General features: G+C 49.3%; 1 protein-coding gene across 1 annotated transcript in view; it reads left to right on the plus strand.

The window, feature by feature from the left end:
* Window positions 1-201: 201 nt before the first annotated feature.
* The window catches only part of tubg1 (tubulin, gamma 1), a 61,315-nt gene continuing 43,503 nt past the window's right edge, over window positions 202-18,013 (plus strand). The window contains exons 1-2 of the mRNA XM_073071832.1: window positions 202-331; window positions 12,186-12,298. Of these exons, the coding sequence (XP_072927933.1) occupies window positions 283-331; window positions 12,186-12,298 (162 nt within the window). The 5' untranslated portion in view covers window positions 202-282. The remainder of the gene's footprint in view (window positions 332-12,185; window positions 12,299-18,013) is intronic.

Here is an 18,013-nt window from a genome sequence, read left to right on the forward strand (position 1 = left end):
GGGACCACTCTCCTGACTGTACCTCACACTCCTAGTCAGTAGGGGGCGGTATTGAACCTCTGTTAAACGTTGGGACCACTCTCCTGAATCCTCCCGGTCAGTAGGGGGCGGTATTGAACCTGTGTTAAACGTTGGGACCACTCTCCTGACTGTACCTCACACTCCCGGTCAGCAGGCGGCGCTATCGCACCGCTACCGACCGCCAATAGGAATGAACCGAAGGGGTCGGGTTTGCGCGCATGCCCGGTGCGGTTGGCGGGAGGAGCGGCGGAGGCGGCGGCGATGCCTCGGGAAATTATAACGCTGCAGCTGGGCCAGTGCGGCAACCAGAGTAAGTCGGTGTCGGTGACCGGGTCGGCGGCGACCGGACCGTCAGCTCCCTGTGTTTGCATCGCGGTGCGAGCGCTAGGCCGCAGGCTGTAGGGCTGTCGCTTCAGTGGGTGTCCGACCCGGTTCTCGGTCCGCTGGGTCCTGAGCCAACCCGGTTCCCGGTCCGCTGGTCCAGGTTCCCACCCGGTTCCCGGTCCGCTGGTCCAGGTTCCCACCCGGTTCCCGGTCCGCTGGTCCAGGTTCCCACCCGGTTCCCGGTCCGCTGGTCCAGGTTCCCACCCGGTTCTCGGTCCAGGTTCCCACCCGGTTCCCGGTCCGCTGGTCCAGGTTCCAACCCGGTTCCCGGTCCGCTGGTCCAGGTTCCCACCCGGTTCTCGGTCCGCTGGTCCAGGTTCCCACCCGGTTCTCGGTCCGCTGGTCCAGGTTCCCACCCGGTTCTCGGTCCGCTGGTCCAGGTTCCCACCCGGTTCTCGGTCCGCTGGTCCAGGTTCCCACCCGGTTCTCGGTCCGCTGGTCCAGGTTCCCACCCGGTTCTCGGTCCGCTGGTCCAGGTTCCCACCCGGTACCCGGTCCGCCATCCACTGGGTCTGATCCAGTCCCCGGTCCGCCATCCACTGGGACTGATCCAGTCCCCGGTCCGCTGGTCCAGGTTCCCACCCGGTACCCGGTCCGCCATCCACTGGGTCTGATCCAGTTCCCGGTCCGCCATCTACTGGGTCTGATCCAGTCCCCGGTCCGCCATCCACTGGGTCTGATCCAGTCCCCGGTCCGCTGGGCCCAGGTTCCCACTGTGCTCGGTAGAAAATCTGAATCAGGGTTATTATCACCGGCTTGGGTCGTTAAATACTGTATGTTAATTATGCAGCAGCAGTACAATGCAAAACATGAAAATATGGACAGAAAAGTAAATCAGTTACAGTAATGCATATTGAATGGGTTAAAAATAGTGCAAACACAAATAGTATATATTAAAAAGGAGGGAGAGGATTGCTGTGTTAACGTGGAGAACACTGCAGATGCTGGAATGTGAACAGACGCAAAGCGTTGACAGCTTCTGTCCCGTAACCAAGGGAGAAGAACCAGGTTTAATATCACCGGCACACGTATCGTGAAGTTTGTTGACTTTTACGGCAGCTATACAATGCAATTCATGATAATACAGAAAATCTTAATTGCTGTTAGTATAGATATAATATTTAAAACAGGTAATACAGAAATAGAAATAAAAAAGTACTGAGTTAGTGTTCATGGGTTCAATGGCCATTCAGAAATCGGATGGCAGAGGGGAAGAAGCTTTTCCAGAATTTGCTTCCAGTTCCTCGTGCTGGAGAGGGCAGGAACAGGGAGATAATGGATCTGAATGTGTGGCTGAGGAACTGGTGCAGGAAGCAAGGATTTACATTCTTGGACCACTGGGATCTGTTTTGGGGTAGGGATGAATTGGACAAAAGGGATGGGTTGCACCTTAATAGACAGGGGACCAGCATTCTGGCAGACAGGTTTGCCACTGCAACACGGATGTGTTTAAACTAAGTAGTGGGGGGGAGGGGATGAACTGGAAATATAAGGATGGAATTAAAGGGAAGGTGAAAATAAGAAAAGTTAAAAAGGACAACAGAATCAATGGAGTAGAAAGCTCAAGAAGAGATCATACAGTATGGCCAAGTGGAATAGGAATTGATATGAAAGGAGAGGGGAGTAACGAATTAAAAGTATTATATATGAATGCACAAAGTATAAGGAATAAAGTAGATGAGCTTGAGACTCAGTTGGAAATTGGCAAGTACGATGTTGTGGGAATAACAGAGACATGGCTTCAAGCAGACAGGGCCTGGGAAATGAATATTCAAGGATATACATCTTATCGAAAGGACAGACTGACTGGAAGAGGGGGTGGGGTGGCTCTGTTGGTGAGGAATGATATTCAGTCCCTTGCGAGGGGGGACATAGACTCAGGGGATGTAGAGTCAGTATGGATAGAACTGAGAAATTCTAAGGGTAGAAAGACCCTAATGGGAGTTATCTACAGGCCCCCAAACAGCAGTCTGGATGTAGGGTGTAAGTTGAATGAAGAGTTAAAATTGGCATGTCGCAAAGGTAATGATACAGTTGTCACGGGGGATTTCAACATGCAGGTAGACTGGGAGAATCAGAATGGTACTAGACCCCAAGAAAGGGAGTTTGTGGAGTGCCTCCGAGATGGATTCTTAGAACAGCTTGTACTGGAGCCTACCAGGGAGAAGGCAATTCTAGATTTAGTGTTGTGCAATGAACCGGATTTGATCAGGGACCTCGAGGTAAAGGAACCATTAGGAGGTAGTGACCATAATATGATATGTTTTAACCTACAATTTGAGAAGGGGAAGGGAAAATCGGATGTGTCAGTATCACAGTTGAACAAAGGGAACTATGGAGTTATGAGGGAGGAGCTGGCCAAAGTTCAATGGAACAATACCCTTGCAGGGAAGACAGTGGAACAACAATGGCAGGTATTTCTGGGAATAATGGAGAAGGTGCAGGATCGGTTCATTCCAAAGAGGAAGAAAGATCCTAAGGGGACGAAGGGGCGGCCTTGGCTGACGAGGGAAGTAAAGGGCAGTATAAAAATAAAAGAGAAGAAGTGAAACATAGCAAAGATGAGCAGGAAACCGGAGGACTGGGAAGCTTTTAAAGAGCAACAGAAGATAACAAAAAAGGTAATACGCCAAGAAAAAATGAGGTACGAAGGTAAACTAGCCAAGAATATAAAGGAGGATAGTAAAAACTTCTTTAGGTATGTGAATAGCAAAAAAATAGTTAAGACCAAAATTGGGCCATTGAAGACAGAAATGGGTGAATTTATTATGGGGAACAAGAAAATGGCCGACGAGTTGAACAGGTACTTTGGATCTGTCTTCACTAGGGAAGACACAAACAGTCTCCCAGATGTAATAGTGGCCAAAGGAACTAGGGTAAAGGATGAACTGAAGGAAATTTATATTAGGCAAGAAACGGTGTTGGCTAGACTGTTGAGTTTGAAGGCTGATAAGTCCCCGGGACCTGATGGTCTCCATCCCAGGGTACTTAAAGAGGTGGCTCTAGAAATCGTGGATGTATTGTTAATCATTTTCTAATGTTCTATAGATTCAGGAACAGTTCCTGCTGATTGGAGGGTGGCTAATGTCCCACTTTTCAAGAAAGGAGGGAGAGAGAAAACAGGGAATTATAGACCGGTTAGCCTGACGTCAGTGGTGGGAAAGATGCTGGAGTCAATTATAAAAGAGGAAATTATGACACATTTGGATAGCAGTAGAAGGATCAGTCCGAGTCAGCATGGATTTATGAAGGGAAAATCATGCTTGACTAATCTTCTGGAGTTTTTTGAGGGTGTAACTATGAAAATGGACAAGGGAGAGCCAGTGGATGTAGTGTACCTGGACTTGCAGAAAGCTTTTGATAAAGTCCCATATAGGAGATTAGTGGGCAAAATTAGGGCACATGGTATTGGGGGCAAAGTACTGACATGGATTGAAAATTGGCTGGCTGACAGGAAACAAAGAGTAGGGATTAACGGGTCCCTTTCGGAATGGCAGGCTGTGACCAGTGGGGTACCGCAAGGTTTGGTGCTGGGACCGCAGCTGTTTACAATATACATTAATGATTTAGATGAAGGGATTAAAAGTAACATTAGCAAATTTGCTGATGACAAAGCTGGGTGGCAGTGTGAAATGTCAGGAGGATGTTATGAGAATGCAGGGTGACTTGGACAGGTTGGGTGAGTGGGCAAATGTATGGCAGATGCAGTTTAATGTGGATAAATGTGAGGTTATCCACTTTGGTGGCAAGAACAGGAAGGCAGATTACTATCTAAATGGAGTCAAGTTAGGAAAAGGGGAAGTACAATGAGATCTAGGTGTTCTTGTACATCAGTCAATGAAAGCAAGCATGCAGGTATAGTAGGCAGTGAAGAAAGCTAATGGCATGCTGGCCTTTATAACAAGAGGAATTGAGTATAGGAGTGAAAAGGTCCTTCTGCAGCTGTACAGGGCCCTGGTGAGACCCCACCTGGAGTATTGTGTGCAGTTTTGGTCTCCAACTTTGAGGAAGGACGTTCTTGCTATTGAGGGAGTGCAGCGTAGGTTCACAAGGTTAATTCCGGAATGGCGGGACTGTCATATGTTGAAAGATTGGAGCGACTGGGCTTGTATACACTGGAATTTAGAAGGATGAGAGGGGATCTGATTGAAACATATAAGATTATTAAGGGATTGGACACGCTGGAGGCAGGAAGCATGTTCCCGCTGATGGGTGAGTCTAGAACTAGAGGCCACAGTTTAAGAATAAGGGGTAGGCCATTTAGAACTGAGATGCGGAAAAACTTTTTCACCCAGAGAGTGGTGGATATGTGGAATGCTCTGCCCCAGAAGGCAGTGGAGGCCAAGTCTTTGGATGCATTCAAGAGAGAGTTAGATAGAGCTCTTATAGATAGTGGGGTCAAGGGATATGGGGAGAGGGCAGGAACGGGGGTACTGATTGTGGATGATCAGCCACGATCATGGTGAATGGTGGTGCTGGCTAGAAGGGCCGAATGGCCTACTCCTGCACCTACTGTCTATTGTCTATAATTGTTGAGTGTGGGTCTTCAGTCTCCTGTACCTCCTCCCTGATGGTAGCAATGAGAACAGGGCATGTTCTGGGTGGTGGGGACGTTGATGATGGACGATGCCTTTTTGAGGCATCACACCTTGAAGGTGTCCTGGATACCATGGAGCTGACTAGTTTTACACGTCTCTGCAGCTCATTTCGATCCTGTGCAGTGAATCGCCCCCTCCCCATACCAAACTGTGTTGCAGCCAGTTAGAATGTTCTCTGCGGTACATACAGAAATTTGCAAGTGTTTTGTGACATTTTGGGTGGAGACCTTTCATCGGGACTAGAGGTGGGAGGGGGGAGAGGGACACTTTGGGCCCAGACTTTTCATGAGGGCTAGCGATGGGGAGAGGGGAGGGGGACGTTTTGGGCTGAGACCTTTCATCGGGACTAGAGGGGACAGACGGACATTTTTTGGGCTGAAACTTTTCATCGGGACCAGAGATGGGGAGGGGGAGAGTGATATTTTGGGCTCAGACTTTTCATCAGAACTAGAGCAGGGAAGGGGAAGAGGGAATTCAAAGGAGATGTGCAGGGCAGTTTTTTTTTTAACACAGTGATGGGTATCTAGGATGTACTGCAGATACGATAGGGGTGTTATGGCAGAAGTTCCTAATCTTTCTTATACAATGGACCCCTTTGGCAGTCCGGTGGAGCCTGTGGACCCCTTCTCAGAAATATGTATTTAAATAAATAGAATTATATGCAGGATTACAAGAGAATCCAATTGCATTGAAATACAGTTATGAAAGTATTAAAAAAACATTTGTGATAGAGTAATCTTTACGATATTTGGAGATGTTTGTAACAGCTGTAAAGTGATATGAAAGTATCTGATTTCTATTGGTGACAGTCACAGGTGGTGCCAATATGTCTGCGGTTTGCTGTCTACATTCATTGTCGTTGGAAATGCGGAGCTCAGTGAAAATAAAGATGCAAATCTTTTCCCAGCCAAGATACTCCTACCCTGGGTATAAGATTCTGAAAGGCAGGAAATGGGGAGTGGGAGGAGAATCACAGAACACAATAATTCACCAGATATTTCTTGGAAGCAGAGCTCTCTGCAGGTGTATAACCTTTGCAGTGCCAACAGCGTTAGGCAGGATGTCACCCCTGTAGATGGGTTTTTGTGGGCGAGGGGGAGTGGAAGGTTGCGCCCACGCCTTTCCCAGGGTCAGAACTGAGGTTGAGTCACCTCTCCAATGGAGCCTCACTCATTTACAGACTTAAATTGTTTGCAAAGTACACCCAGGCAGAAACGTTTTGGAATTAAATCCAATCCCTTGCAGATTACTCGAGACCTTCATGTCTCTTCGGCATTAACCTCTACACTACCGTGTGATGGGAATTGAACCCGGGTCACTGGTAGTGTAAACATTGTGCTAACCACTACACTACCGTGTGATGGGAATTGAACCCGGGTCACTGGTAGTGTAAACATTGTGCTAACCACTACACTACCGTGTGATGGGAATTGAACCCGGGTCACTGGTAGTGTAAACATTGTGCTAACCACTACACTACCGTGTGATGGGAATTGAACCCGGGTCACTGGTAGTGTAAACATTGTGCTAACCACTACACTACCGTGTGATGGGAATTGAACCCGGGTCACTGGTAGTGTAAACATTGTGCTAACCTCTACACTACCGTGTGATGGGAATTGAACCCGGGTCACTGGTAGTGTAAACATTGTGCTAACCACTACACTACCGTGTGATGGGAATTGAACCCGGGTCACTGGTAGTGTAAACATTGTGCTAACCACTACACTACCGTGTGATGGGAATTGAACCCGGGTCACTGGTAGTGTAAACATTGTGCTAACCACTACACTACCGTGTGATGGGAATTGAACCCGGGTCACTGGTAGTGTAAACATTGTGCTAACCACTACACTACCGTGTGATGGGAATTGAACCCGGGTCACTGGTAGTGTAAACATTGTGCTAACCTCTACACTACCGTGTGATGGGAATTGAACCCGGGTCACTGGTAGTGTAAACATTGTGCTAACCACTACACTACCGTGTGATGGGAATTGAACCCGGGTCACTGGTAGTGTAAACATTGTGCTAACCACTACACTACCGTGTGATGGGAATTGAACCCGGGTCACTGGTAGTGTAAACATTGTGCTAACCACTACACTACCGTGTGATGGGAATTGAACCCGGGTCACTGGTAGTGTAAACATTGTGCTAACCACTACACTACCGTGTGATGGGAATTGAACCCAGTCACCTGTACTGTAAACATTGTGTTAACCACTACACTACCGTGCGATGGGAATTGAACCCTGGTCACTGGTACTGTAAAACGTTGTGCTAACCACTACACTACCGTGTGATGGGAATTGAACCCGGGTCACTGGTACTGTAAAACGTTGTGCTAACCACTACACTACCGTGTGATGGGAATTGAACCCGGGTCACTGGTACTGTAAAACGTTGTGTTAACCACTACACTACCGTGTGATGGGAATTGAACCCGGGTCACTGGTACTGTAAAACGTTGTGCTAACCACTACACTACCGTGTGATGGGAATTGAACCCGGGTCACTGGTACTGTAAAACGTTGTGTTAACCACTACACTACCGTGTGATGGGAATTGAACCCGGGTCACTGGTACTGTAAAGTGTTGTGCTAACCACTACACTACTGTGTGATGGGAATTGAACCCGGTCACTGGTACTGTAAAACGTTGTGCTAACCACTGCACTACCGTGCGATGGGAATTGAACCTGGGTCACTGGTACTGTAAACATTGTGCTAACCACTACACTACCGCGATCCATTAGACTGCAGGTCAGCTGGGGCAAGGTGTAGCACCTTAGCCTCCCACTCCCCCATCCCGATCAGGGCCACGGCAACCCATGGGAGCAGGTGGTGGACGGTCGTATGAACAGCCGGTGAAGATCACAAGTCCTAGTGATGTGACCACTGACGCCAGACGGACCATCTCTGAAGGGTATTGATAATGGTTAGGGTCACCTGTGTTATAAAGACACTACCCAGAAGAAGGCAATGGCAAACCACTCCTGTGGGAAAAAAAATGGCCAAGAACGATCATGATCATGGAAAGAAGGAAGACCATGATTGCCCACATCATAAAACTTGGCTCATAATGATGATGTAGTATAACACGGCACTTAATAATGATGTCATACAACAAGGCACATGATGATGGTGACGAGTTCCCTAAGCCCATGGAGTTGAGCTTTGTTGTACAGAGGCAAGGTTGAGGCATGTTTGAGGCAAAATCAGTACGAGGTCGAGGCAGAGTTGATGCAAGTGGAGTGGAGCAAAGTTGGAGTGGAGAAGAGGCAGATTTGAGGCCTGTCCACCCAAACTGAGAGCAAGGCTTCACCGATCAAAGCGCTGAGCCGATTCAGAAATGTGGGGTAGGGTCTGGGTCCAGGTTGTAATGATGTGCCAGGGTCCGAGTCTGGAGCGTGACGACGTGACGGGGTCCGGACGGAGCGTGTCGACGTGTCGGGGTCCGGGTCTGGACGGAGCGTGACGACGTGAAGGGGTCCGGACGGTGCGTGACGAAGTGTCGGGGTCCGGGTCTGGACGGAGCGTGACGACGTGACGGGATCCGGGTCTGGACGGAGCGTGACGACGTGACGGGGTCCGGGTCCGGACAGAGCGTGACGATGTGACGGGATCCGGGTCCGGACGGAGCGTGATGACGTGACGGGGTCCGGACGGAGCGTGACGACGTGACGGGGTCCGGGTCCGGACGGAGCGTGACGACGTGACGGGATCCGGGTCTGGACGGAGCGTGACGATGTGACGGGATCTGGGTCCGGACGGAGCGTGACGACGTGACGGGGTCCGGACGGAGTGTGACGACGTGACGGGGTCCGGGTCCAGACGGAGCGTGATGACGTGACGGGGTCCGGACGGAGCGTGACGACGTGACGGGGTCCGGGTCCGGACGGAGCGTGACGACGTGACGGGGTCCGGGTCCGGACGGAGCGTGACGACGTGACGGGATCCGGGTCCGGACGGAGCGTGACGACGTGACGGGGTCCGGGTCCGGACGGAGCGTGACGACGTGACGGGGTCCGGGTCCGGACGGAGCGTGACGACGTGACGGGATCCGGGTCCGGACGGAGCGTGACGACGTGACGGGATCCGGGTCTGGACGGAGCGTGACGACGTGACGGGGTCCAGGTCCGGACGGATTGTGACGACGTGACGGGGTCCGGACGGAGCGTGACGACGTGACGGGGTCCGGGTCCGGACAGAGCGTGATGACGTGTCGGGGTCCGGGTCTGGACGGAGCGTGACAACATGACGGGGTCCGGACGGAGTGTGATGACGTGACGGGGTCCGGGTCCGGACAGAGCGTGACGACGTGTCGGGGTCCGGGTCTGGACGGAGCGTGACAACATGACGGGGTCCGGACGGAGCGTGACGACGTGACGGGGTCCGGGTCTTAGTGTGAGGAACGACCTGATGCTTAGAAGTTGTAAACACTGGGCCAGGTGGATTGAAAAGGCAGGGTGTCGGGACAAGAGGCGAGGGTCGGGCAGGTTCTTCTAACTGCTCTGCGCTGAGCCAAAGCTTGCTTGGGCCTCTTGTCCATGGACTATTTGCCTACTTTTGTTGCTGGCCCAGTTTGATTTTTTCTCTCTCTGCTCACTGGGTGTTTGTCGGTCTCTTTTTACCGGGTTCTTTTGGGTGTCTGTCTTGTGGCTGTCCGTTAGGAGAAGAATCTCAAGTTTGTATAATGTATACATACTTTTGACAATGAACTTACAGCTTATAAAGTGTTTACAAGTAAGGCAGATGAGACAAAGACTTTGCTCTGAGGATTGTGAGTTTTCAGAGTGCGTCTGTTCCTTAACGGGCTGAGGGAGCAGAGTCTTTGATTATTTTCCGGCCAAAATCAGGTACATAGCAAGGGGTTGACTGATCACTGCTGTTAGATGGAACGATGCTGCGGTTAAAACAAAGCTCTTAGTTAAATGACAGATCAGGTTCACGGTGGGACAGTCCTAACTCGCTCACTTGTGGGAAGTTGCTGGCGGGCTCAGTGGCTGGAGCAGCGTGTGCAGAGGTGAAAGGCCGGACAACATTCTGGGTTGACACCCTGCTTCAGCGCAAAGGGAAGGGAGGAACGAGGGGCTTTAAAAGATGTTCATTAATGTCCTTCAAAGAATAAATAAATTCATAATTGACTGTTGTTCTGCATCCGGGCCAGCGTACGATTAAAAACATGTCACCCAGACAGATTGTTTCAGCAGTACGAGGGAAAACAGTCACAGAATCCGATTATAGTTTTACATTATGCAAGGGTGTGTGTGTGCACGCCCCTAACCCCTGGTGCAGTTGTCGGGGTGCCATCATGACAAGCTTTGCGTCGATCTATTCGGTCTGCTCATCGTACGGCGTGCCTTGGGATCTGAAACCTGGCAGAGCCCATCCCTCCCCAGGTTTTTTTTTATGAGGTCGAGTTGCTAGCTCGACGTTTAACCCAGCACGGATGGAGAGTGTGCAAGGGAGCCGGTGGGATTCGAACTCGGGACCTCTCGCCCCGAAGTCCAGCGCTGATGCCACTACGCCACCAGCCAGCAGAGAGGGTGCAGAGGAAAGTCAAGTCAAATCAAGTTTATTGTTGTTCAACTTTATACATATATATAAACGTATATATCTGCAGAAACAAGATGTTTCTCTGAACCAGGGTGTAAACCACATAACACACGACAACTTATGGATGTCAGGATAAAATCCACTAATGAATCACGCATAAATAACAAACTAAAGTGCTTTGATATTAAATGTTGGGAGGTACGGAACAGATTAACTGGTGACACTTTGAATGGGAAGCAGCAGGGAGTTCAGAAGCCTAACGGCCTGAGGGAAGAAACTGTTCCCCCACCCTGACCGTTCTTGTCTTTTTGCGTCAGAGTCTCCTGCCTGATGGTAGAAAGTCAAAGAGGATGCTGGATGGACGGGTGGGATCCTCGATAATACTAAGGGTCCTGCTCCTGATAAATGTCCCTGATAGACCCCTATGGTCCTCTCAGCTGTTCTCGCAGTCCTTTGTGGGGACTTCTGGTCTGAAGCTCAATTGCTCCCATACCAGATGGAGATACAACGTGTCAGGACACTCTCAATGGTTGACATGTAAAATTAATTTAAGATGGGTGGCAGGGGAGCTTTGCTGTGCCTTCTTGGTCGGGGGGTGGGGGGTGATATTAAGGGACCAGCTGACGTTATCCGTGATATGAACTCCCGGGAACTTGGTCGGGGGTGGGGGTGGGGGGGGGGGTGATATTAAGGGACCAGCTGACGTTATCCGTGATATGAACTCCCGGGAACTTGGTCGGGGGGTGGGGGGTGATATTAAGGGACCAGCTGACGTTATCCGTGATATGAACTCCCGGGAACTTGGTCGGGGGGTGGGGGGTGATATTAAGGGACCAGCTGACGTTATCCGTGATATGAACTCCCGGGAACTTGGTCGGGGGTGGGGGTGGGGGAAGAGTTGATATTAAGGGACCAGCTGACGTTATCCGTGATATGAACTCCCGGGAACTTGGTCGGGGGGTGGGGGAAGAGTTGATATTAAGGGACCAGCTGACGTTATCCGTGATATGAACTCCCGGGAACTTGGTCGGGGGGTGGGGGAAGAGTTGATATTAAGGGACCAGCTGACGTTATCCGTGATATGAACTCCCGGGAACTTGGTCGGGGGGGGGGGGTGATATTAAGGGACCAGCTGACGTTATCCGTGATATGAACTCCCGGGAACTTGGTCGGGGGTGATGGTTCATCTGCACCTTCCTGAAGTCCACAATGATTTCCTTTGTCTTCTCCACATTCAGGCTCGGGTTCTTCTTCTCACACCAGTCCGCCAGCCACTCCACTTCCTCTCTATACTCTGTCTCGTCATCGTCGATGAGGCCGACCACCGTTGCGTCATCCGCAAACCGATGACACAGTTTGAGCTGGATCCTGCGACACTGTCGTGTGTGAACAGCAGCGGGCTGAGCTCACAGCCTCGGGGAGCACCAGTGCTCAGCGTAATGGGACGAGGGACATTTCTGCCCACACGGACTGACTGTGGCCTTACTGCTGGGAAGCCCAGCGTCCAATTGCAGAGGGAGGTGTTGAGACCCAGTGAGGAGTTTCCCCAACAGTTTCTGGGTTGCAGGTGTAAAGGTGAATTTCTGAGTAATTTTCTGTAACTTTTTTTTTGTCTTGACAGTCGGTTTTGAATTCTGGAAGCAGCTCTGCGCAGAACATGGCATCAGCCCGGAAGGTATCGTGGAAGAGTTTGCCACTGAGGGGACTGACAGGAAAGATGTTTTCTTCTATCAGGTATGGAGCTACCGCTCACTGACACACGGTGCACACAAAAACACATTCAATACAGCAAAGGTGCTTTCAAAGATAATGGAAGCAAAGGTTTCTAAATATCAAAAAATTGAATATAAAGAGCAGTAAAGAGTTAAAAAAAAAATAAAGTCAATATTTGGTGCAACCACTCTTTGCCTTTGAAACTACGTCAGTTCTCTTAGGTACACGGTCGTGCAGTTTTATACGAAAATTGGCTGGTAGGTTGTTCCAAGCATCTTGGAGAACTTGCCGCAGTTCTTCTGCAGACTTTGGCTGTCCCGCTTGTTTCTGTCTCTCTCGGTAATCCCAGACAGCCTCGATGACGTTGAGATCATGGCTCTCTGGAGGCTGTGCCATTTGTTGCAGAACTCCCCGTTCCCTTCGCTGACGACAGTTCTTTGTGACCTTGGCCATTGTCCTGCTGCAGAATGGAGATGGGATCGATCTGACGAGAATCTGCTTGTACTTCTTGGCATTGAGGATTCCATTAATTCTGTCCAGATCACCAGCTCCATTTTGCAGAAACTCGGCCCCAAACCTGCAGGGAACAGCCACTTTTCTGTTGCCTCAACCATGTGGCACCCTCCAGCTCTTGTACAGCCAAGCTGTTTCCCGTTTGAACCATGTGACTGGTCTGTCCAGAGCGCTTGCTGCCATCGTTCAGCACCCCAGTCCTTGTTTTTTGTGCGCAGGGGAGTCTCTGGTTTTGTTTCCACTTCGGTGGAATGTCTTTTTGATGGCATCTCTTCCACGGAGACCACTTCTGACGAGACGTACCTGCGCTGTTTTGGGGTGTACTGGGTTCCTGCGGTCTCTGTGAGTTCAGAGCTGATGGCAGTGCTGGACTTCATACAATTTAGAAGGGACTTCAGTTTGGTGTACCTGTGGGTTTCTGTGGCCGAGCTCTGCCTTTCTGGTCCTCAGCCTTACCCGGGTCTTCGTGCTTCTCCAGAGGAGCTCGGACAGCACGTCCTGAAACTCCTGTCTGCCACGAAGTTTCTGCCTAGGGGAGACCTCGCTGATGCAGGGTGACCGACCACCTCCTGTCTGTTGCTGTGCTCACTCTTGCCATGCTGTAAGAATTGAAGATGTGAAGGTTAAACTGTCACATCGGCCACACTGTCACCTTTTACTCTGGTAGTCCTTTGCCCAGTTTAATTTCTTCTATACCATTTCTGTTTCAGTGAATCAGTTTAGTTCATTCAACTCATTATAACCATATAACAATTACAGCACAGAAACAGGCCATCTCGGCCCTTCTAGTCCGTGCCGAACGCTTACTCTCACCTAGTCCCACCGACCTGCACTCAGCCCATAACCCTTCAGTCCTTTCCTGTCCATATACCTATCCAATTTTACTTTAAATGACAATACCGAACCTGCCTGTACCACTTCTACTGGAAGCTCATTCCACACAGCTACCACTCTCTGAGTAAAGAAATACCCCCTCGTGTTACCCTTAAACTTTTGCCCCCTAACTCTCAACTCATGTCCTCTTGTTTGAATCTCCCCTACTCTCAATGGAAAAAGCCTATCCACGTCAACTCTATCTATCCCCCTCATAATTTTGAATACGTCTATCAAGTCCCCCCTCAACCTTCTACGCTCCAAAGAATAAAGACCTAACTTGTTCAACCTTTCTCTGTAACTTAGGTGCTGAATCCCAGGTAACATTCTAGTAAATCTCCTCTGTACTCTCTCTAATTTGTTGACATCTTTCCTATAGTTCAGTGACCAGAGCTGTACACAACACTCCAAATTCGGCCTCACTAATGACTTGTACAATTTTAACATTACATCCCTACTCCTATACTCAATGCTCTGATTTATAAAGGCCAGCATAACAAGGCTTTCTTCACCACCCTATCCACATGAGATTCCACCTTCAGGGAACTATGCACCATTATTCCTACGTCACTCTGTTCTACTGCCTTCTTCAATGCCCTACCATTTACATACCATATATGTCCTATTTTGATTATTCATACCAAAATGTAGCACCTCACACTTATCAGCATTAAAATCCATCTGCCATCATTCAGCCCACTCTTCTAACTGGCCTAAATCTCTCTGCAAACTTTGAAAACCTACTTCATTATCCACAACACCACCTACCTTAGTATCATCTGCATACTTACTAATCCAATTTAATGTATATGACAAACAACATTGGACACAGTACAGATCCCTGAGGCACACCACTAGTCACTGGCCTCCAACCTGACAAGCAGTAATCCACCACTACTCTCTGGCATCTCCCATCCAGCCACTGTTGAATCCATTTTACTACTTCAATATTAATACCTAATGATTGAACCTTCCTAACTAACCTTGCATGTGAAACCTTGTCAAAGACCTTATTGAAGTCCATATAGACAACATCCACTGGTTTACCCTCGTCAACTTTCCTCGTACCCTCTTCAAAAAAATTCAATAAGATTTATCAAACACGACCTTCCAAGCACAAATCCATGTTGACTGTTCCTAATCAGACCCTGTTTATCCAGATAATTATATATACCATCTCTAAGAATACTTTCCATTAATTTACCTACCACTGTCAAACTTACAGGCCGATAATTGCTAGGTTTATTCTTAGAACCCTTTTTAAACAATGGAGCCACATGAGCAATACTCCAATCCTCCAGCACCATCCCCGTCTCTAATGACATTTGAAATATTTCTGTCACAGCTCCTGCTATTTCTACACTAACATCCCTCAAGGTGCTAGGGAATATCCTGTCAGGACCCGGAGACTTATCCACTTTTACATGTCATTGATCATTAGCGTCCTGTCTGTATCCTCGTTTAGAACATGTAAGAAAGTCTTTGACAAGAACAGGACATTTGGCCCAACAACACTCGCCAAGTTCCTGAAGTGTGCGGAAACAACTATGGAGTTTAGATTTGAAAGTCTAAGGTACTACTACACAACGATGTAGTGTGTTCCATGTGTACACAACTCGCTGTGTTTAATCATGCACTGGGCTGTATACCTACAAGTTAGTCAAGTTTTTATTTAACAAGTGCTCTATTACTTGATATGGTACTTTAATGAATTCCAAATATTCCTCTGGAACATTTAAATTTTGGGAAAGTGAACGTTTGGTGAAATCTAAAATTTTCTCCTTTCTACCGACACAGTAATGCAGAAGGCAAAAAAAAAATCTAGTTTGGTTCAGAGCTTTGCACGGGGCTGTAAATATTCTTCAGACGAGAAATAAAGTGCTTTTTGAAGATCCCCCTATGATTTGTGCACAGTAAGACATCACACTGTTACAATGGAAGCTACATTGAATGTTTCTGGGAAAGAAAGGGTTAACATATGAGGAGAGTTCGATGACTCTGGGCCTGTCCTCACTGGAGTTTAGAAGAATGATGGGAGGGATTTTATTGAAACCTATCGACTGCTGAAATGCATAGAATGGATGTGGAGAGGATGTTTCCTGTAGTGGGGGAGCCTAGGATCAGAGGACACAGATAGAGTGGATGTGGAGAGGATGTTTCCTGTGGTGGGGGAGTCTAGGACCAGAGGACACAGATAGAGTGGATGTGGAGAGGATGTTTCCTATACTGGGGGAATGTAGGACCAGAGGAAACAGAGTGGATGTGGAGAGGATGTTTCCTTTAGTGGGGGGAGTCTAGGACCAGAGGGCACAGATAGAGCGGTTGTGGAGAGGATGTTTCCTATAGTGGGGGAGTCTAGGACCAGAGGGCACATATAGAGTGGATGTGGAGAGGATGTTTCCTATAGTGGGGGAGTCTGGGACCAGAGGACACAGATAGAGTGGATGTGGAGAGGATGTTTCCTATAGTGTGGGAGTCTAGGACCAGAGGACACAGATAGAGTGGATGTGGAGAGGATGTTTCCTATAGTGGGGGAGTCTAGGACCAGAGGACACAGATAGAGTGGATGTGGAGAGGATGTTTCCTGTGGTGGGGGAGTCTAGGACCAGCGGACACAGATAGAGTGGATGTGGAGAGGATGTTTCCTATAGTGGGGGAGTCTAGGACCAGAGGGCACAGATAGAGTGGATGTGGAGAGGATGTTTCCTATACTGGGGGAATGTAGGACCAGAGGAAACATAGAGTGGATGTGGAGAGGATGTTTCCTCTAGTGGGGGGAGTCTAGGACCAGAGGGCACAGATAGAGCGGTTGTGGAGAGGATGTTTCCTATAGTGGGGGGAGTCTAGGACCAGAGGGCACATATAGAGTGGATGTGGAGAGGATGTTTCCTGTTGTGGGGGAGTCTGGGACCAGAGGACACAGATAGAGTGGATATGGAGAGGATGTTTCCTATAGTGGGGGAGTCTAGGACCAGAGGGCACAGATAGAGCGGTTGTGGAGAGGATGTTTCCTATAGTGGGGGAGTCTAGGACCAGAGGGCACATATAGAGTGGATGTGGAGAGGATGTTTCCTGTTGTGGGGGAGTCTGGGACCAGAGGGCACAGATAAAGTGGATGTGGAGAGGATGTTTCCTATCGTGGGGTAGTCTAGGACCAGAGGACACAGATAGAGTGGATGTGGAGAGGATGTTTCCTGTTGTGGGGGAGTCTAGGACCAGAGGACACAGATAGAGTGGATGTGGAGAGGATGTTTCCTATAGTGGGGGGAGTCTAGGACCAGAGGGCACAGATAGAGCGGTTGTGGAGAGGATGTTTCCTATAGTGGGGGAGTCTAGGACCAGAGGGCACATATAGAGTGGATGTGGAGAGGATGTTTCCTGTTGTGGGGGAGTCTGGGACCAGAGGACACAGATAGAGTGGATGTGGAGAGGATGTTTCCTATAGTGGGGGAGTCTAGGACCAGAGGGCACAGATAAAGTGGATGTGGAGCGGATGTTTCATATAGTGGGGGAGTCTAGGACCAGAGGGCACATATAGAGTGGATGTGGAGAGGATGTTTCCTGTTGTGGGGGAGTCTAGGACCAGAGGACACAGATAGAGTGGATGTGGAGAGGATGTTTCCTATAGTGGGGGAGTCTAGGACCAGAGGACACAGATAGAGTGGTTGTGGAGAGGATGTTTCCTATAGTGGGGGAGTCTAGGACCAGAGGACACAGATAGAGTGGATGTGGAGAGGATGTTTTCTGTCGTGGGGGAGTGTAGGATCTGAGGGCACAGCCTCAGAATGCAAGGATGACCTTTAAGAATGGAGATGAGAAGGACTTTCTGTACCCACAGGTGGAGAATCTGTGGAATTCATTGCCACAGACGGCTGTGGAGGCCAAGTCATGGGGTATTTTAAATCAGAGCTTGATAGGTTCTTGATTAGTCAGGGCATCAAAGGTTACAGGGAGAAAGCAGGAGAATGGGGTTGAGAGGGATAGTAAATCACCCATGATGGAGTGGTAGAGATGACTCGATGGGCTGAATGGTCTAATTCTGCTGCTCTGTCTTATGGTTTAGAGATGCAGTTCAGTGGCGTTGCATTGCTCCTGCTGGGAGAGCAAGGAAACCGGGTGTTCCTGGCGAAGAGACCCGTGTGACATGTGTCCAGCTGCAGCTGCTGACCGGTCTGCTGGAACTGCAGTTGGACTTGCTCAGGAGTGTCCATGATGCCGAGAGCACCGGAGACGAGCTTCAGTGGGGTGGTCACACCCCGGCTGCAGGCAACAGAATACTGGGTGACCACCAGGAAAGCTCGGGGGGCATAGTGCGGGGCTCGTGTTGTAGCACAGCAAGCGGTGGATGCC

Source organism: Hemitrygon akajei, chromosome 18 (assembly GCF_048418815.1).
Source record: "Hemitrygon akajei chromosome 18, sHemAka1.3, whole genome shotgun sequence".
Lineage (NCBI taxonomy): Eukaryota > Metazoa > Chordata > Chondrichthyes > Myliobatiformes > Dasyatidae > Hemitrygon > Hemitrygon akajei.